The sequence below is a fragment of the Sinohyriopsis cumingii genome, chromosome 7 (assembly GCF_028554795.1).
Source record: "Sinohyriopsis cumingii isolate HCF-2022 chromosome 7, ASM2855479v2, whole genome shotgun sequence".
Lineage (NCBI taxonomy): Eukaryota > Metazoa > Mollusca > Bivalvia > Unionida > Unionidae > Sinohyriopsis > Sinohyriopsis cumingii.
Window position 1 is genome coordinate 75,090,810 of NC_142967.1, and position 22,998 is coordinate 75,113,807.

General features: G+C 34.6%; 1 protein-coding gene across 2 annotated transcripts; it reads right to left on the reverse strand.

The window, feature by feature from the left end:
- Positions 1–1,727: 1,727 nt before the first annotated feature.
- On the reverse strand, positions 1,728–17,307 carry LOC149795530 (uncharacterized). Of its 2 annotated transcripts, none has more exons than XM_089965338.1 (5): positions 17,078–17,307; positions 13,106–13,362; positions 6,738–7,170; positions 6,124–6,241; positions 1,728–3,483 (listed from the first exon to the last, which is right to left on the reverse strand). In XM_089965338.1, exons 1-5 carry the CDS (start codon positions 17,175–17,177, stop codon positions 3,339–3,341), a joined length of 1,053 nt encoding a protein of 350 aa, XP_089821464.1. In that variant the 5' UTR covers positions 17,178–17,307; the 3' UTR covers positions 1,728–3,338. The 2 variants fall into 2 exon arrangements, with proteins under 2 accessions (XP_089821464.1, XP_089821463.1); XM_089965337.1 differs by having other exon boundaries at positions 6,062–6,241; positions 17,078–17,302.
- Positions 17,308–22,998: the final 5,691 nt, after the last annotated feature.

Genomic DNA, 22,998 nt, shown 5'->3' on the forward strand with positions numbered 1-22,998 from the left:
GTACTTTTACTTTCATCTCTCCATTTATTAAGATATTTCTTTCTCCATTGTCTGCAATAGTTATCACCTCTGTTAACACTGATATGCCATTCTCTTATTGACATTTTGATATCTTGAAATTCATCTATTTCATTTACCCCCAAAAAATTCATATTGTTTTCAACCCTTTATAGATAACTGAAATATACTTGCAACTAACCATATAAACAGCTTGAAATACTGTTGATCCCACTTAATAACTTCCTAATAAATTAGATGAAAGAAGAAAAAGAAAGAAAGAAAGTGACTCAGGTTGGTGACGAACCTGAAATGATTACTTTACAAAAGCAAAATGGTCTGCCTAGTATTGAACTTAGAAGATATCATGTAAAAAGTTGATGGGAATATAAACGCTTAAGCCGAAAGTTTGATGGACGAGCAAGAGGAGACTGAAATATTACACGAAGACATAGAGAAATACACTAAAACACATCTGTACCTTTGGTTCACATGCATGGCATGATCAAGCATTATCAGTGGCTCGGTTTTTAGGTATCTTGCTCATTTGGTCAAAAAAGTAAAACTTCTGCACAGAGACTTCAATATTGTGCCTTCAACGCACGTCAGGTTGTAAATATACTGCTAATGAACGAAATACTGGCTCAGCCATAACAATGAACATTGGACTAATGTTCTACATGACAAGACTTGATTACCCAATACTACAAATGCTTCAACTTTCAGATAATCAATAGCACACAGACATATGTCAAGTGATTTTTAAAAATATAAATTATGTTTTATTGTGCAACATTTAAATATGATTTCACATTTGTCTGCAGTTTGTTTTGAAACTAATTGTTTAAGATGGCAATGGGTCCACATTGCACATGCGTACTAAAACAACTGCGAAACAACTTATTCCATTTCTCGTAGTTCACAATCAACTACCTGATACCACATGGGCTGTTACCAGACAGATTTGTAATGTGTAACCAACGATGTGAAATGTTTTAATCTCGGGGAGAGTAATAAACAGCAAATCCCACATGACATCGACAGAAATAAAACACATTATCCACACGATTTATAAGGCAACACAAATACTCCTATAGTATCCTACGTCATGCCGTTGAAAAGTTACTGATGTTTAGAATTAGCCCACCATCAGGCATGGATTTTTAAACCTTGTAAAGATTATCTATATCCTTCTTGTTTCTTTTAACCAGTCCACAACTGACTAGCTGATAAGAAATATACTTTTGCCGGATAAAAATATTTTTCGGTAAATGAGTCCAAATGATAACGATCCAAAGGACTTCATTTCTGTTTTGAAAAGCAAACTAAATAGCAATTTCATAGAATCTTTAAAGAATGCGAAAGTACAACGGTTCACTAGCATTTTCCATCCAAACAGATTAGTATGCCATATATTACTGCCGAGGTTAAGCTTTCTCTTTCCTGTTTTTAAATGAGTGAAAAGTTACCATGTGGTCAACCGATATATCCCAGACTGAGTATACATATTAAGGGTCTTCGTGTTAGACTACAGAGTCGATAATATTAACAATGATTTAATCTATCTCTCAGATTGAACACCAGACAGATGTTAACAGAAATACAAAGTAGAATGCAAAGTTGGGAAATTGATTGATACAGCTTCCGTCAGTATAGGTGCTTCTGCAGCTGGACTTAGGCTATTCTAAACAAAATGGGTAGGCAATAATGCACATGCAAGAGACAAACTAATTTCAAATAACGTTTATTAACATGTCAAAATTGTACAAGCACACTTAGACGACTAAAGAAATTGACAGCAAAAGAGACTAGAAACACTTGCAACAAAACGATGCCATTTGAAAATTAAAATCTTAAGACAGGGAGCTCGCATCTTCGGCAGACCTTTGTCTCTTTGAATGCTCCAGTTAGTTTACAACCGATATTTCCAAGAGAAGCATTACCTTTGTTGAGACACCCTCAGAAAAACCATAAATCCAGATAATGAATGAAATTTTAATATACCGATATCGTTGAAAAGAAAATTTATTGTGATTGACTATTACAATATATCGGATGAAATAGAGAACAATATACTGACTTGCATTAATGACAAGAATGCACAAGAACTGTTTTAGTTCCTATAACATTTTATAACCACAAAATAAACATGAAAATGTCAAAGGGAATGACTGCCAACTAAAATCACGAAAAAAAAGCACACAAAAAAGTTTACCCAAGCGTCTCTAAAATTATGAGTTTATTTGAATTGGAATATAATTTATATTTCTTCCTCCTTTTTCTGTGGATTATAAACAGAGAAGATATACAAATCGTGAAAATGGTAAATTACAATTTGTACATACATGAGTGATAGCGGCAAAAGTATATTGATATTTGTCACACTTTGATGTTAAAAGTTAATTTTGTAGATTTAAACTCGACAGATAATAAGGCAAAAAAGGAAGACATCTCTGTAATTAAGCTCTAAGTATTTACATTAACAATATAATAAAAACAGGCATGTATTAAACATTCAAATTAAAACATCGAACTATTGCTGCCTAGCGAAAGCATTTAAACACAAACCGTTAACTATTCTGTACGGTACGTCAATGCAATATAATCATTATAAATGTACATTGCATTTTTTATTTTGCCAGATGATTTTGTTTCATTTTATCCGACTAGGCATGTAAGAAGCCACTGACTACTATATCAATTGCCAGTGTTCAGTAATTGTGGCTAAGTTTTCTGGTTACTGCATGGGGATGAAATACCGATTCTCTCATCTTGTGGTATCCAAACGTCGTTCTTCATTATTGAGCATTCTTTATTTTACAAAGAAAAACAATTAAGCACACGTGCGATATTTAAGTGGTAGAAATGAAGTCTTTAAAGAAAGGACCAAAATTAGAGTGAATATCCATGTCTTCCAAGATTCAAAAACAGCTGAAAAATACTGCCAATGCACGATAACTTTCATAACTGTTTCCACGATCGAACGTGAAACTGCAGTTTTCTATTCAAACATAAACATCACAACTCCGGTCTCTGTAACATAAATTTTATCTTTACCTAAGATAATAAAAATATTCAAATGTAACTGAAAATACAGGAAAAAAGATTGAGCATAAGCTTGAATTAAATTAGGGAAATTTGCAACTTTTACTTGATATCTGTTTTTTCCCTTTAATTATTCAACAATTAAGGTGTCCATTAACATCATTAGATAACGTGTCCATTAACATCACGATAACTAGAGCTGTACACAAGATTGCGTGATGCGCAGATTATGAATTTATCCAAATGGAACAGGGCGTGTGTAGTTGGCAAGGAAGGACTGTTTGTGAATGACACACTCACAGCACACACGGATTTCCTGACTGTAGAGCTCCCAGTCGTCGATGACAATATCCTGACCACTGTGGACCATCAACATACAACCACCTGGCCGCTTCCGGATCATGCGTAGGTTGAACGTCTTCTGCTTGCAGATGCCATGCGCTGGAACAATATTCGGACATATTAACACGTTATATATATATATATATATATATATATATATATATATATATATATATATATATATATATATATATATATATATATATATATATATATATATATATATATATATATATATAAGGAGTATTAAAGAAGTTATGAATACATCTGTGTTGTACAATGAAGTTCTTTATTACCAGGTAGTAAACAGAATGTCAGTGCATCACCTCACTGTACTCCCTCATGCACATCTACTCACTTGACACAGGTTCTTAGTCTGATTATCCAATTATAAATTGCCATTTCGTATTCACTTTTTGATATTTTGTTTCATCCACTGGAAAACTATATTACCAACCGCATGGCGGCTTTGAAACCGTCTGCATCTCAGCGAATGTTTGATAATGTGACTTAGCCAAAAATGGCTTGAAACAAAATTAAGGCTGTATAGAGGATGTGACATAGTTTGGATATTGTGCTTCTTCAGGAAGTCTGTTGCGCAGGAGGGTGGTTTATTAGTGTTTCCTAACCTTTAGCAACAACTGTTTTGCACAAAAATGTTATGCGATCATAAAAAGTCAGTACAGGTACGTTGATGGCCAGATTCTTTTGCGTCGAAAAATAATGCTTATAATACCCTTGTCACAATCCGAATACGTCAGGCTATGTGTTTTCTTGGTCTTTTTCTCTCGAGTTGGCATAAAAAATAAACCTGTTTCGTCACTATTAACAATCTCATTCTAGCATCTCTGTCACTAGGTTCTTATCTAGAAAATACCTGTTGGCGATTTTAACCCGAGTAGGGTATTTTTTATCAACCGTCAACAAATATGTGACCCACCTTGCACAAACATTTGTAAGCTTCAAAATAATTTTCACTATATTATGTTATTTACATTTGATTTAATTATATCTGATTTAATATATATTTATTTCAATTTAATTGTTTGTCAGTTATACATTTTCTATTTTCATTACATGATATTGTAATGTAAATTTATTCACTAGAGATGGTACTTTTTTTAGTAAATAGTTTGACTTTGACTGTTAGTTTATAAACACCAGATGTTGATCTAAATCCTGACGTTGTTTCAGAATTTGTAGCAACCTTCGTAAACAAGTTCTACTTTATTTTAAAATGATTAGTTGTTTCCAAGGTCATGATGGGACTTTGTCTTTAAGATATAAACAATTTTTTTTATTTCTAAGAGTAAAAATGATTGATTTTCGTCAGGGTCACACTGGGTAAACGTGATATGTAACTAGTACTTGCTTCTATAAACTTCCAGAAGATGATCACGTGACCCTTGGTTACGTTTTAGAGAGCCCATATAACCCATGTATTGGAGAATTAATATCAGTAGAAGTTGGGCTGTTAACGTGTTAGTTGTATGTTGTGCTGTTTGGAGTTATTTCAGATTACTTGGTTTGGAGTTATTTCAAATTACTTGGATTCAAAATGATTAATTCTGTTATTTTTCTGGAAAATACGTGTGGTCATGTAATATTGTGGAGTGAAACAAGAACAGTTTTTTTTAAAAAAAATTATTCAGCTATCAGAAACTGGAGTGATAATTCTTGTTTCTACAGGGAACTGTAGATTTCAACACTACAAATTGCAGCATACGTCATCGTCTTCCATCTTGGATTCTTCGTCGGGATTCGAACGTGAAATCAGAAGAACATTTTGATATTAGGACTATTAAAATTTTGTTCTCGGATTATTTTTGGATTATTTTTTTATTTGATTCTATACAACCGTAAGTTCATATTTTTTCATTTTTACAGAATTTTTCCAGGGAAATAAATTATTATATGATTAAAAGCTTGTTGCTTTCACTCTTTCTTGTGTTACTGTTTATTCGAGCCTAAAAAAGTGACATAAGAATTAAAAGCAGCTTAATACCAGTGATAATAGAAATATCTTCCACTTTGTAATGGAGGATCTTCATCTGTTGCACCCTTCACATAAGCATTCATAATGTCATCTTCCATAGATTCGTGACCATCGTTAAATGATGAAACCACCTCAGACTTGTAGAATCTGGCAGATACTTAAGTCCATGAGCTTTATCAGATTCGTGCGTCATATCTGTCGGAAACTACCTTGCTCAGAAGTAGAATTGATTATCCTTCTCTGACATTTTTACGTCAATGTAATTTACCTATGTTACGTACCTGCAGATCATTTAAGAAAACTTTAATTTGTCTATCGATTGGTATTAAATTCTTACTGACAGGTTCAAGTAAACAGAAAGGTCTATCGATTGGTATTAATATCTTACTGAAAAAAGCAGAAGAAAAGGGAGATTGTCCAACACAGAAAGTTCCCATCAGAAATCAAGAAATTGCCACACAGAAGAACACTTTTATCGGATTATCATTTGCATTAGCAAAACGTGTAATGATAAGCACTGAATGGAAACAGGATAACTGCAAGCACAATCTCAGTAAGCAGAAATGTCATTTGGTGTTTCGTTCCTACAAAGAAATTCTCGAAGGGAACCCTAACTATATTATCTAAATTAAAGCCGGATGGGCTTCACTAGAATGAAAAATAATCTGCTTTGTGTCTTACGTGTTCCCGCGATGGTTAAACAAGTCCTGTCATTCCTCTCGCAGATAGCTTCGTTAATATACCTTGGAAATATGTCGTCTGGAAGTGTGGTTGTCACTGCGCATGTCGAGCACATGTGCAAGAAGCCATCATCGGTCTGACTTCCTTTTGTAGTGCAGTATTCTATGCGACTCGTTGACCCTGGACAATAGATGATGCAGACATAAATATTGTCTGATAACCTGTACTAAATAAATCTCTGGTGTCAGCTATCATGCCACTAGGACCACAGTTTTATGAGCACATAACCTATGTCATGAACGTTTCTACTTTCTAATTGGCTAAAAGAAACGCTGTGCTGTCCAAATTAGTAATAATATGATATACAAAAATGATATATGCAACCACCATGCCAAACAACTACCTATTCAAGTATTATCCATGTGTTCTGAATCACTGCGTCTCTATAAAATTGAAATCAATATATACAAATGGAGAAAAAAGTAGCTCCTAACCAAATACAAGTTGGTCGTTGACTTTTGGTCCTCCTGACAATTTTATCTTTTTTATTTAAAACGTTTCGTAACATAGAAAACCCTAAAAGTAAATATGCATTCTGATCCCTTGGTAAAATAATTATGAAGATTTTGAATATCAACACCTACCAGCAAGAAAAAGAAAGAGAAAAGAAAGTTACCGTCAGCATTTCGTCTGACTCTTTGTTGTGGCAAAAATATATCTTTTAGAACTGAAGGAGGAGATGAAATCCCGGCTTCCCTCAACATTTTTACCGTATCATGGCGGTCAAGGTTTGCAAACTGATTTTGTGATGACGAAGATGAAAATGCCTCCTCCGCACTGAACAAACTTGATGGAGCCATTTCCTCCTGTGCATCCACTATTGTTGTTGTTGTTGTTGCTGCTGCTTCTGTTACGAACGTGGACTGTTCTGCTAGTAGTGAAGTGGATGCCATGTGGTTATTCCTGCTCATGTTTACGTTTGTAAGTGCAGATGTTGCGTTTGTGTTTGCTGCGAACCACGTTTGTAACTTCAGCATGTCTTCTACTATGGTTTGCTTGGCACGATAATTATCGTGTTCACTAACAGCAAAATTTGAATCATTCTGTTGCTGAAATGGACACAGAAAGTGCTTTATCGTACATGGGACCCCGGGGTGCTAAACTTTTGGTTAGCGTGCCGGATTCTAGACCCAACGGGTGCATGTTTGAATCCTGCTATCGGATCTGCACGAGTTTATTACCGTGATGCTTCTCTCAATCGGAATATCCCCGAACTTTTCCGTCAAGTCGAGAAAGAAACCCTCCTATGAGAAATATATTCTTAAATATGGCGGAGTAATGATACAAAAACACAATCGGAAGTCTAGCCATTCAGTTTTGTAGCATACGTGGTGCATTCCGCCAAAGGACAGTCACCAAACACATCAAACTGACTTTATATCCGAGAGTATTTCACGACCTTACAGAAATGTCTGAACGATATTCCGATCTTTGTTTCTATGTGCAAATAACTGGACTCCAATCTAATATTTAACCGTTCAGGCTAGACTCTCCTGTTTCTGAAAGGTGAAACCGTTTTGTCAACTCGGGTTTTATAGTTCATCCATAATTTTTTTTGATTGCGCAAGACTGACCGCTTGAACAATGATTTTTATTTTTGCAGTGAATTTTTTTTTTCGATACCTGTTGCCAGTGTGTTCATACTCATCATGAAAGGTACATAAATTAACACAGTCGAAGCAGTTCTGAAATATGTGAGACTTGTCTTTATTGTTTCATTAAAAAGCAACGACTGTGTTATAACGCAAATCCAAACATTAACGCATTGTATAATACCTATGATTACATTGTTGCATAGTTTTGTTAGTTTAAAGCTAAGTAATCGCTTAAATATCTGCACTATTATAATCTGTCTGTGTTTAAGCTGATGAATAATCTGTCTGTGTTTAAGCTGATGAATATTCTGTCTGTGTTTAAGCTGATGAATAATCTGTCTGTGTTCAAGCTGATGAATAATATGTCTGTGTTAAAACTGATGAATAATATGTCTGTGTTAAAGCTGATGAATAATCTGTCTGTGTTTAAGCTGATGAATAATATGTCTGTGTTAAAGCTGATGAATAATCTGTCTGTGTTTAAGCTGATGAATAATCTGTCTGTGTTAAAGCTGGCGAATAATCTGTCTGTGTTGAAGCTGACGAATAATCTGTCTGTGTTAAAGCTGACGAATAATCTGTCTGTGTTGAAGCTGATGAATACTCTGTGTTAAAGCTGACGAATAATCTGTCTGTGTTAAAGCTGATGAATAATCTGTCTGCGTTTAAGCTGATGAATAATATGTCTGTGTTAAAGCTGATGAATACTCTGTGTTAAAGCTGACGAATAATCTGTCTGTGTTGAAGCTGACGAATAAACTGTCTGTGTTAAAGCTGATGAATAATATGTCTGTGTTAAAGCTGATGAATAATCTGTCTGAGTTAAAGCTGATGAATAATCTGTCTGTGTTTAAGCTGATGAATAATATGTCTGTGTTAAAGCTGATGAATAATCTGTCTGTGTTAAAGCTGACGAATAATCTGTCTGTGTTCAAGCTGATGAATAATATGTCTGTGTTAAAGCTGATGAATAATCTGTCTGTGTTTAAGCTGATGAATAATCTGTCTGTGTTTAAGCTGATGAATAATCTGTCTGTGTTAAAGCTGACGAATAATCTGTCTGTGTTGAAGCTGACGAATAATCTGTCTGTGTTGAAGCTGATGAATAATCTGTCTGTGTTAAAGCTGACGAAAAATCTGTCTGTGTTAAAGCTGATGAATAATCTGTCTGTGTTAAAGCTGACGAATAATCTGTCTGTGTTGAAGCTGACGAATAATCTGTCTGTGTTAAAGCTGATGAATAATCTGTCTGTGTTAAAGCTGACGAATAATCTGTCTGTGTTGAAGCTGATGAATAATATGTCTGTGTTTAAGCTGATGAATAATATGTCTGAGTTAAAGCTGACGAATAATCTGTCTGTGTTGAAGCTGATGAATAATATGTCTGTGTTTAAGCTGATGAATAATATGTCTGTGTTAAAGCTGATGAATACTCTGTCTGTGTTAAAGCTGACGAATAATCTGTGTGTTGAAGCTGACGAATAATATGTCTGTGTTAAAGCTGGCGAATAATCTGTCTGTGTTGAAGCTGACGAATAATCTGTCTGTGTTAAAGCTGACGAATAATCTGTCTGTGTTGAAGCTGATGAATACTCTGTGTTAAAGCTGACGAATAATCTGTCTGTGTTGAAGCTGATGAATAATATGTCTGTGTTTAAGCTGATGAATAATATGTCTGTGTTAAAGCTGATGAATAATCTGTCTGTGTTAAAGCTGATGAATAATCTGTCTGTGTTTAAGCTGATGAATAATCTGTCTGTGTTAAAGCTGACGAATAATCTGTCTGTGTATAATCTGTCTGTGTTAAAGCTGACGAATAATCTGTCTGTGTTAAAGCTGATGAATAATATGTCTGTGTTTAAGCTGATGAATAATCTGTCTGTGTTTAAGCTGATGAATAATCTGTCTGTGTTAAAGCTGATGAATAATCTGTTTGTGCTTAAGGTGATCAATATGTGCAGTGTATCTTTAGAAGAGTACATGTCATCTGAAAGTGAAGTAAATTATATTACCGGAATGAAGATATGTACTTTTTTCTTTTACATTTTACCAAACAATTATTCATCTTAAACTAAAGCACCAGACATATGATAAAAGCTTTACTAAAATAGTTTATTTTAGATTCAAGTAGTTCATGGTTTATTTTTCTTTAAAAAATATGTTTTTCTTGAAAATATACAAAATCACAGTACTGAAAAACTTTGTCACCAAATATTTTTTAAACTTTTAGGCATCCTTTTCTATAAAATTGAATATCCTAGAACTCATTTAAGGTGCTGTTAGTCAACAAATTAACTTAGTTTCAATACATCTTACTTGATCATTACATTATTAGTTTGACCTTAGTGCTCTGCGCTTGGTTTCCCTGTCCAAGGATGTTTTCTTCTTAACATTTTCCTAGTGATTAGAAAATAAAATATTATTTAAACTTTCAAGTTATTAAACATCAGGAGTTATTTTCTTCGAATTCATAATTTCCCTGTCCAGGGATGTTTTCTTCTTAACATTTTCCTAGTGATTAGAAAATAAAATATTATTTAAACTTTCAAGTTATTAAACATCAGGAGTTATTTTTTTCGAATTCATAAATAAAATTGCAAAGCGCCCTATTCGAATTGTCAGCTGTTTAAATATATTTATAATCAAAGCGTTAAAATTGCTCGCAATGATTTGATGTTAATACAAAATTACCATTGGACAAATTTTTATTTGAACTAATACAACTATCGAACTGACAATGCCACTGTAGTTGCATACAGAGGATCCTGTGTTGGTGGGGTTGGTGTGATAGCCAGAACATTGGTTTCTTCACACTGTAGTTTTGGGACAAAGTCTAACATTTTTTATACCTTAAAAACAAATTACTTTACCAGGGAGTCGACGCAAAACTGCGAAAAGAAACTAGTAAGACTGACTACATTTTGGTCAAATTGGAAGGGTATCTTAAACACACCAGCAACTTTTTTTTTCTATTTATAGTCTATTTGAATTAATTTAAAAACTGATAGCTTTGCTTTTCTTTTTCCTCCCTTTTTTTCCCAGGGACAAATAATCTTATTCCAAGATAAATAGGAACATTACTCAAATAAAGTTAGATAATATCTGAGTTAATCTCATTCTACTTAACAGTATTGTCGATATTCCCTAACATAAGTTATTTATATTAAAATATCACTAAATACGATATATACAAGATTCAGGCACATACCGTAGCATAAAAATCGTTGCCTAATTTGCACACAAATGCCCGAGTGAGACCAAATCTTTCAGAAGTTCGATAACAGGAGTTCACTACACGATCAATCAGAAGTTAGGATGTCAAGCCAATAGTACAGTCTATCCTCTGACATGCAAAATATGTGCCATTCAATATGTTGGCGAAAGCACTGATTTCAGAAAGTGAATGAATAATCACAAAAGCCACATTTGCAACAAAATCAACGCGAAAGTCGCCAACCACAACAACTCGAATATACATTCAGTTAAGTCCCTGAATGTAATCTGGTGTGGACAGACATAGAACACACACGCAACGATCGAAACTGGATATAACAATTGCAACCTCATGGGGTGTTGGGCCTAAATGAAAATATCTAACTTTCCAGTTACAATCTTGTCGAAATTATATCCAGTCATGTGTTACTTTGGACGTTAATTTTGCGCTAATATTACCGGAATAATTACATTTTTATTGTTGTATTACCGTTATTTATTTATCTACTTATTTATTTAATTATTGAAGTATATTGAAGTTATTGCCCGTTATCACGATAAACAATTATTTTAAAATACTTCCTTAATAACCTCCTTGCACAGCTGTACCTGGATATAAGTGCTTTATCAAATCCAGTAGGTAGCGTTAATCTTTCCCCACGCTGTGCTTCCGTAATTTGTTGAAAAATTAGAATTAAGTCAAAACCTACTGGTTCTATATGTGATAGACACAGGAACCCGCTCGTCTATATTTGTGCACAACTTTGTATTGCTATATCTCTTGTTGTAAATTGCCCCTAATGCTTGGAACATGTAGGAATCCAGATTATGTGTTAAGTATTTGTTTGTATACGTAAGTGGTTTTTCTTTTTCCCTGACGAGGAACATGATTAGCTCGAAACGTTGGGAAACCGTTTTGAATTTGCGCTGTTATCAACTTTATACATACCGTCTGCTTGATCATTGCACCTTGGATACATTTCTAAATACACGTTGCATGTGTGAGTTTAATTAAAATGACAAGTATAAACATAAATTAAAAGCGAAATAAGAAATACTAAAAGATATTTCATATACAATTTGGGAATTGTAGGAACGTTTTTATATTGCATTTATCTTTCAAAACTGATTGGATTATATAACATTCAAAAGTCCCTTATCTTTCAAAAGTGATTGTATTATAATCAATTGTTTAATATTTCATAGTGAATATAAAAATCGGTCACAAGTTAAAAAAAACAACAACTATTTCTAGAAAATGAAAATAGTATTTGCTACAATATCCAATGTCATGCCCTGGTTTTCACACTGTAATATTTGCACCAAAACCCCGGGTTTTCGTTATAACACAAAGTAAGGATCAAAAAGTTACTATTTTAGATATTGCATCTAACCACAGCCCGCAGCTGCGTTATTCTCTTTATATGATTAAGATAGAGAAATCTGTCACAAAACGATTTCCCCTGACTTTTCTTACGTCCATTTCTTCTCAACACGTACACATAGCAGTACATGTTCGTTGGCATCGTTGCCAGCACGTGTTGACTTACCAGAGCATTTTACAATTCTAACCGTTTTTACCTTTTTCTTTATTTTATTTATGGAAATTTGAGCATGTAGAACTGAGTATCAACAGTGACGCAAACCTTTAAAAAATATATTAAAGACAAATAGCAAAGGTACATTTTAGACTACGGCCATTTATGTGAAGTTTGACAAACAATCTATATTTATAACCCATGTTATCAAATACTTTCAACTTAACGAAGATGCATGGAGACCCACCACCATGTTTATATATTCTATATCGCTATGAATTTAAGTATCAAACATTTATTGCCCAGGCAATATTCAGTGTTCCCTCTTTATAATGCTGTACATGGGAACTATTAAATGATCATGTTATAAGTGAGGGAGCCTTTCTTTAGGGAAGTTACATCCAGAGTGTGTCCCTGAGAGTTCATTCACATACAATTAGGGTATTTAATTATGTGAATTTACACTAAAATTGGCCTCATGATCAAAGAACTAAAAATAAAATGAAATAGATTAGGTAGTAAATGCTGAAACAAAATCTTACCAATTTAATGAAATCTGTCACCATACCAGCATTTATAATCGGTGGTGATATACATAGGAAATTTTATAGTGATGGACTGTTGTATTAAATACGTACACCGTAATCTAGTGCAATCATGTTGATGAAGTACTCCCGCGAGTCTGGGATGTTGGTGGCCATATAGTCGGGGATAAAACTTCCTCCCTTCTCCCGAAGGATCTGCATCAGCTGAGTGTTGCTCAGGGGCAGGCGCCGTGTCGTAGGAGCGTCCTTACACAAGATGGAATTAGAGTTGCTCAAATCCAGGTACTGGCGGTTAACAGGGGTTGGAGGCGTGGCGTATCGTTTGTCTCGAATTTTTTTCTCATTTACAGCTAAAAATTTAAATAGATTATTTTATTTTCATTCTATTTATACCGTACGTTTATATATATATATATATATATATATATATATATATATATATATATATATATATATATATATATATATATATATAGAGAGAGAGAGAGAGAGAGAGAGAGAGAGAGAGAGAGAGAGAGTAAACTGAGATGTCTGTTTTGAGCATTTTTGCATTAACTATACAGCATAAACTTAGGACAATGCATCAAACACAAATCCGTAGCTGTATTTGTTTTTTTTTTAAATAAGTAAACACGAGTATCACTTGCAGTTTAACAAAAAATGTAACTTATCTACAAGGATATGATAATGATACATTTTTACAAATATTATATCTGCTAGCTGTTCCTTACGGTATCTTCCAGTTTCTAATAATGACACTTTTGTACAAATATTACGTCTGCTAGCTGTTCCTTACGGTATCTTCCAGTTTCTACTAATGACACTTTTGTATAAATATCATGTCTGCTACCTGTTCCTTACGGTATCTTCCAGTTTCTACTAATGACACTTTGTACAAATATTATGTCTCCTAGTTGTTCCTTACGGTATCTTCCAGTTTCTTATCATGATACTTTTGTATAAATGTTATGTCTGCTAGCTGTTCCTAACGTTATCTTCCAGTTTCTCAGCAGGGCCACTTTGTACAGATATTATGTCTGCTAGTTGTTCCTTACGGTATCTTCCAGTTTCTTATCAGGGCACTTTGTACAAATATTATGTCTGCTACCTGTTCCTTATGGTATCTTCCAGTGTCTTACCAGGGCACTTTGTACAGATAGTATGTCTTCTAGTTGTTCCTTACGGTATCTTCCAGTTTCATATCGATGCACTTTGTACAGATATTATGTCTGCTACCTGTTCCTTACGGTATCTTCCAGTTTCTTATCAGGGCACTTTGTGCAAATATTATGTCTGCTACCTGTTCCTTACGGTATCTTCCAGTATCTTGTCATAACACTCTTGTACAGATATTACGTCTGCTAGCTGTTCCTTACGGTATCTTCCAGTTTCTTATCAGGGCACTTTGTACAGATATTACGTCTGCTAGCTGTTCCTTACGGTATCTTCCAGTTTCTTATCAGGGCACTTTGTACAGATATTACGTCTGCTAGCTGTTCCTTACGGTATCTTCCAGTTTCTTATCAGGGCACTTTGTACAGATATTACGTCTGCTACCTCTTCCTTACGGAATCTTCCAGTTTCTACTAATGACACTTTTTTAATTCAAATATTATGTCTGCTACCTGTTCCGTACGGTATCTTCCAGTTTCGTATCATGACTCTTTTGTATAAATATTATGTCTGCTACTTGTTCCGTACGGTATCTTCCAGTTTCGTATCATGACTCTTTTGTATAAATATTATGTCTGCTACTTGTTCCGTACGGTATCTTCCAGTTTCGTATCATGACTCTTTTGTATAAATATTATGTCTGCTACTTGTTCCTTACGGTATCTTTCAATTTATCATCACTCCATTGGTAAAATCATGCGTGATACTTGTTCCTTATGGTGCCTTACAGTTTACTGTCTTGACACTTTGTACAAATTACGTCTGCTACTTGTTAGGTACTGTACCATACAATTTATTATCTTTACACTTTGAACAAATTATACGTGATCCTTTTTCTTTACGGTATCTGACAGTTTACTATCATTACACTTGCAACCAATTATCTCTACTACTTGTTTTTACGGTAGCTTCCAGTTTCACCGCTCCAGTGGCCAAAGTGGTTAGAGCATCCGCTGAAGGAAGCAGGTTCGAACCCCTGCCGATTTGTAAAAATGGTGATTGCAGCTTGACGCTCAGCATTAACATGTTAGTGTTAGGACTGATCGGCCTGGTGTCAGGATAAAGTGACTGAGTGGGACATGATGCTACATGCATGCGGCATTATGCACCGATGCATCATTATAAACTGCCCCACTGTAGACACTGCATTGATAAGACTAAATTTCTTACAGCTAAGTTACAAATTAAAACGCACACACACACACACACACACCTCCAGGTTGAGTTCTTATAATGAGAAGATCATACCTCATTTGTGTTAAGAAAGGATCATTTTTGTCTGTTTAAATTTATCTGTACGTATGACTCAATATTGTTCTTTAGTTTCCTTTTTGATGGAAAAAAAAGCTGTGACTACGCTGAACATATATTTTTATATCTATACAGACGCTTTCCTTTTAATTTATCACATCATATAATAATAAATATTGATTGACTATATTTATTTCCTCCATTGCCTACTTATTTTGTTTTTAATTTTGATCATGCGAAATGATACCTAATCTGAAAATTAAAATTAAACATGATAAAACAACGAAATATATTTATAGCTAACTTAACATACATGGCTCCCGGGTGACTGAGTGATCTAAAGCGCTCGCTTTTACCGATCACTGCCATCTCACCTCTGTCCGCGTGGGTTCGAGTCTCGGGCTCGGCTAATGTGGGTATGTGAGAAATCTAGCCAGTAGCTTCCCGTGAGTCGATGGTTCATCCCGGGGCTTTCCCGGTTTCTTCCTCCACTATATTAGCCGCGATGTATGGCATAACATGTACTGAAAAATGGCGTTATGCCTGTAACAAAAACAATACAAGAAATGGTTATCTACCGCATATACGATTGGCTATCATTCTATGTTCAGATCAGTACATGGTATCCAGGCTTATTTAGCTGCTACTGTATTGCTTATATACCAGAGATATACTACACTAAAATACAATATTGTTGTGCTAGATCATATGATTAAATTCTGTCGGACTTCTGCATTGATAGATGTAAATCAATAAGATTTTACAAAAGCATAAATAACTGCTTGGTATCATCTCACCGAGAACGTGTGCCCAGCAAAATGATTATCTTAATAAGTATTTTTAATGCTAATCATGGTAAGTACCCATCAAATTATACTAAAGATTATAAAAGCACTTGTTTAATAGCACTGAAGTTGTTATTGTTGTGGGGTTTAACGCCATTTTTCAGCACAAGATAGGTTATGTATGGCGGCCAGTATTAATGGTGGAGGAAGAACCCGGGAAGAACCACCGACCCACGAGAACCTACTGGCAAGCTTTCTCACATATCCACATTGGACAAATCCTAGACTCGAACCCACGCAGACAGAGGTGAGATGGCAGTGATCCGTAACGGAGAGCGCTTTAAACCACTCGGCCACTTGGGGCCCCAATAGCACTGAAGTAGATGTATGTATGTATGTATGTATGTATGTATGTATGTATGTATGTATGTATGCATGTATGTATGCATGCATGTCTGTATGTATGTATGTATGTATGTATGTATGTATGTATATATGTATGTATAGGGTTTAAAGGTATGTTCGAACAATACTGGCAAAAATGTGCCGATTAAAAAAGTTAAGCTTTAAAAATGTACAGAAAAAGTATTTTGGAACCACAATTAGAGGAGAGAGAGAGAGAGAGAGAGAGAGAGAGAGATTTGAAAAAATGCACATAAATAAGTCTTATTGCTTATTAAGAGCATATACGAGTTCATGTTTGGAATATGCATGTGTCGTAACTGTTATAAAAGATGATCCGGAACGTGATAGTAATAATGCGTGAGAAAATATAGACATTTATTTTCGCAGCTCGCAGAGGTATATATCAATCTCATCATGAACCATAAAATATCTTTCAATTAGTCATACTCACCTAAAACATTAGCTTCGGTTAATTCAAGAAATCCTAGTTGAAAAATTATTGAAATTCCAATACATATAAATTTCATTTTGATCACACTACTGCTTTTCATGTTTGATTTACAAAATCCTCAAACCACAATACAAAAACAAAAACACCCATTATGTAAAGCGAAATTCAAGTCCGCCGAAACATTTTAGTCCATGCTCTACCCGGGGGATATCGAAGTCAATAAATCACAGTGCCCTATATCAACTACCGAACAATGCCTTAATCCCGTCTTTTCACTTCGAAGATAACTTTGCACACTGACCTTATGAAACCGTCGTTTATTTGTAAACCAAATGCTGATAAATACCCCTTTGCCAAACTTCCGTTAAGAACAGCAAGCGATAAAGTGGATTTTTAGAGAATACTGCACTGTTGCGATCGGAATTTAAACAACATGTAAACTTGAGAGGTCGTGCCCCTTGAGGGACCCAGTGACATATGCACCCAGTCATTCTCATTAGTTGGTTCGATATCCAGACCACAGAACTGGCTAGGGGTCAAATCACAAGTGCGCATGCATCCGCATTAAGTATCGACATCTAAAGAACAATTTTGCTAATCGACCTCTTTTCAATTACTAATTGTATTTATATAGTACACAGGTATTGACTTGTACCAACGTTTAATTTTCTTTGTTTATGGGTTTTCTTTTAACCTAGAGTAGCACAGACATGTGATTATAGTTTTTGCCTACAGTTCAAGGCCACGCAATCGTTTTCCGATCAAGGACAAACTATTGCCATTTAGGTATCAGGAGCGTAGCGGTGGGAACAGAGCCGGATCGCACCGCCACCCTCTACCTAAGACAAACGCTCTGTTAATGTTTGTGCACTTGCTTTATTTGTTTGTTTTTTTTTTGAGCAATTTATGTATTGCATGTAATTATGTATCAATTAAATATTTCAACTTGCTGATATCTATCTTATCTTCTTTATGAAAATGTTTTTGGGGTGAAAAGAAAAAAGTGACAACCATATTGTTTGTATCATTGAGTATATATAACATTGTTCCAGCCAGTCTACACGGTTAATATATGTAGTCCTTTTCGTCAGTCCGGTGTAATCTAGCAAATAAATAAACCGTAATTCCACCCATCTTGAAAATATGCCAGGTTTATTCGCATTGCAAGGCAACGTTGATGTAACTATTATTTATTTATTTATTTATTTTAATTCTTCTATTTAATTTGTTTCCGTCATGATGTTGTGATCTCGAATAAGTGTTATCGTATGTTTCAGACGGGCTTTTAAATACAGGATTTTGAAACAGGGTTGTTGTGTGGTTTCTACCTGTACAGGTAAGAGATCAGACCGGGTTATCAAAACAATCAAGTACGCAATTAAGCAACTCAGAACATCTTCAGGGGACTTTTCACTGCCAGAGGTTTGGAGAAATGATAAGCTGTGGTAATTCTCATTTTAATACCATTACACTGTCTTGATTATTCTTTCTTAATCTCATGTAAAACAACTAATTATCAATAAATCGGACCAATTCTTCTTACAGATGAGAAACAATAGGTCGTTGGAGTACGGACTATAACAACTTGAAACAATTAACTTTAACAAATATTCTAAGATATTAACATTTTCATTTGACAAGGATGTCCGTAATAACTTTGCGAATGGTTGCTTAACTAAGTAAAACACGTATAGTCTAATTCTACGGTAATAGCAGAGAGAGTTTATGTACATGAAGAAATTCCGAATCTAAATTTTATGCAGAAATTAAAATATATATGAAATAATATTTAATAAATACAATACGTACACCATACAGAGGAAAACAGTTATATATTTCAAACAAGCGATAAAACATGTAGAACAAACACAGAACGGTGCAGTTTTGCCAGTTTGCCTTTGAGATAACGCAATCTGACAGAATATAGGACTTCAAATAATTTGTCCCGGTCGGGTTCTCTTCGTAAAGCATAATACGGTGTCTTTATTTCATTATTTCATATAGAACCACGACTGTACAGTTGGAAGAGCGCCCGACTCGTAATCCAAGTGTCGCAGATTCCATATTCGCCCAGGCCAGACCGTATCGACTGAAGCAGTGTGTATTTTCCAGGCATGATATAACCATAATGTAAGAAAGCGACCTACCAACCTAAACCTTATTTTTAAAAATGTCAGTTCATTGGATACCGATCAACGAATATATATTTGATAGCTTTTCGAATCGTTGTCCATATGAAATAGTCTTATTTATACCAATAGCCTTACCTTTTAAAGTCGGCATTTTAAAGACCGCTCCGGTGGCCTAGTGGTTAGAGCGTCCGCCTCGGATGCGGGAGGTCGTGGGTTCGATCCCCGGCCGAGTCATACCAAAGACTTACAAAAACGGTACTAACAGCTGCCTCGCTTGGCGCTCAGCATTAAGAGGTTAGTGTTAGGACTGGTCGGCCCGGTGTCAGGATAATGTGACTCGGTGGGACATCATGCTACATGTCTGCGGCATGATGCCCCAGTGCTAGACATCACTATAAACTGCCACATTGCAGACATCGTAGCGATATGACTGAAAAATTGTTAAAGCTACGTTAAAAATCCAAATCACATCACATCACATAACACACATCGGCATTTTAAAGCCGGAACGTTATTTAAACCAGTCTGCCTAGCTTGACATGGCTAAAATGCAAATACATTTATAGTGAAATCGAACTACAAAATTTTGTCATATTCAACAGATTATGAAAATATATGTCTAAATGGAATTGTACTATTTCCTCCTCAGCTAGTCTTTTTCTCATTTCTTTTTTACTGCGTAGTTTTCTCGACTTGAATATGGACATTTTTTTTACAGAGTCAAAAACATCCACTCTTTTCAAAAATCACAAGCTGAACGGTGTGCCTAATCGCAATTTTCCTGAACTTTTTAATCTTGTTTTTTGTTCTGGTAAAATCAAGGAAACTTGCTTGTATTTAAAAGTAAATTTTTGGTTTCTGTTTTTCTTATCGGAGATGGTGTTATATCATATATTGCACTCATATAATAAAGTAAAAAACGTTTAACAAACATTTTGTTCGTAAACGCATCTATCTCCTGACACGCTAGCAAAACTCATATCGGAAAAAAGTTTTGTAGACTGGATAACGTATGAAATCATTCTGGGCCTGAATATAGGAGAGCTAACAATTGTTTACTACTCTTTGTGCTAATTGAAGTGGGTTGTTTATATAATTGTGATTAGAGTTGTCACGAAGATCCAACACGTGTCGGAGATATGTATCAAAGTATACTTCCAACTTCAACAACGTAAAAATTGTTGTCAGTTATAAGTATTAAGGTAAAATTGATAAGGAAGGAACATCAATCAAGGTGTTGACGTGTTCACGTGCGTCAGAGAGTTTTTAGGGGGGTGATCTTTCAAGACTTAAAGCTTTACCTTTTATTCTAGTTATTCCGTAAGCTAACTAGAAAAACAAATTACGTTAAAATATAAAGATTGTACATATATAACCTAATGCTAGGGATGACTTAAGTAAAATTTCATCAACGATTCCAGCACATTTAAAAAAAATGAATCTACCGAAACTGTATATTAACGTTTGTTTTGTAGAAAACAACAAGAAAACATTTAGTCTTCCAAGGTTGTAAAAAAAATTACGATTTGAGATAATAAAAACCTTGTTATTATTAATATGATGCTATGAAAAGAAGCATATTTATTTTGATCTTGTATTCATAATTATTTATCAAATAACAAATGTTTTTCTTGTGCTAGGAGATAGATACAGCAATCACATTTTAGCACAATTGTTTTTATTTATACTTTAATTGATGGATGTTGTTTTACTGTCAATAAGCCAATCTGCCATTTATGCCTTAACGGATTTACTTATACAAATTAAAACACAATAACAGCCACATAAAATGTATTAGTATACCATAATATCATGCAAATAGTTTTGAAACTCCTCTACACTAACAAGAACAGAACACGCCTAAAGTTAAATACCTGACAGAGGAAAGAATTATATTCCAAGGAATCTATGTACCTAGATTTATGCGAATTTTAGGCATATGGAGAAGACCTCCGATGAGAGTCTATGAATATCAGCACTATGCGTAAAGAGAAAAAAGGCTTAATGTTATTTACGGCCTTTAGGCGTAAGATGATCGATGTGCATTTAGGCGTAAGTTATTTGCTGCTTTATATGATAAGATAAACTTGTGGCATTTGATTTTATCATGCGCAAAGAGTCAATCCAATTTCCTAAATATTTCACTAGAAGGGGCTGTAAAGACAGCGTTAAATAGCCAATCCAGTTTCATAAACATTTCACAAAGGGGGGGGGGGGCTGTAATGTCAGCGTTAAATAGCCAATCCAATTTTATAAACTTTTCACTAGAGGGGGCTGTAATGTCAGCGTTAAATAGCCAATCCAATTTCATAAACATTTCACTAGAGGGGGCTGTAATGTCAGCGTTAATTAGCCAATCCAGTTTCCGAGCGATGTCACTAGAAGAGACTGTAATGACAGCATTAAATAGCAGCATGACTGCTCGTTTGTTTATTTGTTCGTTGTTATATTTTGATGTATTACTCCAAAATGATGCACCCGTGGTCATTGAGAGGTTGAATGTAGGCATTAAAGAAAAGTTCCTGAATATTTATTGTAATTTATAAGGATATATATATTTTAGCATAATAATTTAAATTGCAATTCATAAGTAAATACGTTTCAGTAGAGTAAATTTAGTTTTTTTTTTTATAAGGATATACTTTTATAGTAGAGTAACTTTAGTCAAATTCATTGAACAAAGCTGATAACTATGAATGTTTCAGTGTTGATTCTTATCTATGAATATCCCAAGCAGTTTTTAAGAAGAAACGTTTATAAATCGAATATCTTCGATGGATAATTTCAGGTCCGGTTTATCAGTCAATCGCTGTCGACTACCAATATTCATATATTCATATAATAACGTTTTCATTGTTTGAATACGACATGATTAGATTCAAAACAAGGGAATACGTCCTTGTACATCTTGATTTTAATATCTTATGTTGATTTCCCAGAATTATGAATAGTTGTGTCCTCGGCGAGTAAGTCAGGGTTATACTGAAATGCATGGAATGGGAGATTATATACAATAGAAATAGAATGGGACCTAAATTAAACCCCCCGTAGAACGCCAAGATTGACAATTATTTATTGAAACAATTTGTTTGCCATTATCGAAATTAAGCTAAGCTAAGCTGTGAATTACTGGATTTTGGAAGATAATTAATTTTGATAATACACTGGAGTGGAATACCAGAAATAATATTTTTCTGCCCGTCCATAAAATCGATAACATAGTGGTCAATAAGAAAACTGATCTAATGTTAGCTTCGTGAAATGCGTGTAGTAAAAAGCATGGCCCACTGATACTGGCATTTTCTATCTGTTATACATATTGCTATCCAATAGGTTTGAGCATAACATAAAAAGAACATTTGCTTGATTCGAGTGAATAGCAGAAATATTTTCTTCTCGTGGGTGAAAAACTCAAGTATTTTCACCCATCTTCACCCACTCGTGGACAAATATCCGTTATTCCCTCGTTTCAAGCGAATATCATCAATGTAATTGAACCAGAGAGAGAGAGAGTCAGTAAAGTGTACAAAGACAGCTTTTTAAGCGCAATAAATAGTTCGATCCACAAGATCAACATCTTGTTTAAATGAAAATGTATCGCTACCTATGACATTACCATTACCGATAGTGTTCGTGCATTTATACGCTGGTTACGTCACTGGGACATACAAATGTAAGTGAACAAGTATTATTTCTAATTGTTTCAATTACACACGATTTTACAATCCATTGTGTATATGCGTAAGTGCATGTGTGTGTGTTTGGGAGTTTGATTTAATAGGATTTAAT

What these genes read in the sequence shown, in the direction of transcription:
- LOC149795530 (XM_089965337.1), bottom strand. Translation starts at nt 17,177, where the DNA reads ATGAAAAGCAGTAGTGTGATCAAAATGAAATTTATATGTATTGGAATT. An exon ending in AACCGAAGCTAATGTTTTAG is followed by an intron (nt 13,363 to 17,077) that starts GTGAGTATGACT and finishes TTAAATTTTTAG; the next exon opens with CTGTAAATGAGAAAAAAATT. An exon ending in TGATTGCACTAGATTACGGT is followed by an intron (nt 7,171 to 13,105) that starts GTACGTATTTAA and finishes TGTCCATTTCAG; the next exon opens with CAACAGAATGATTCAAATTT.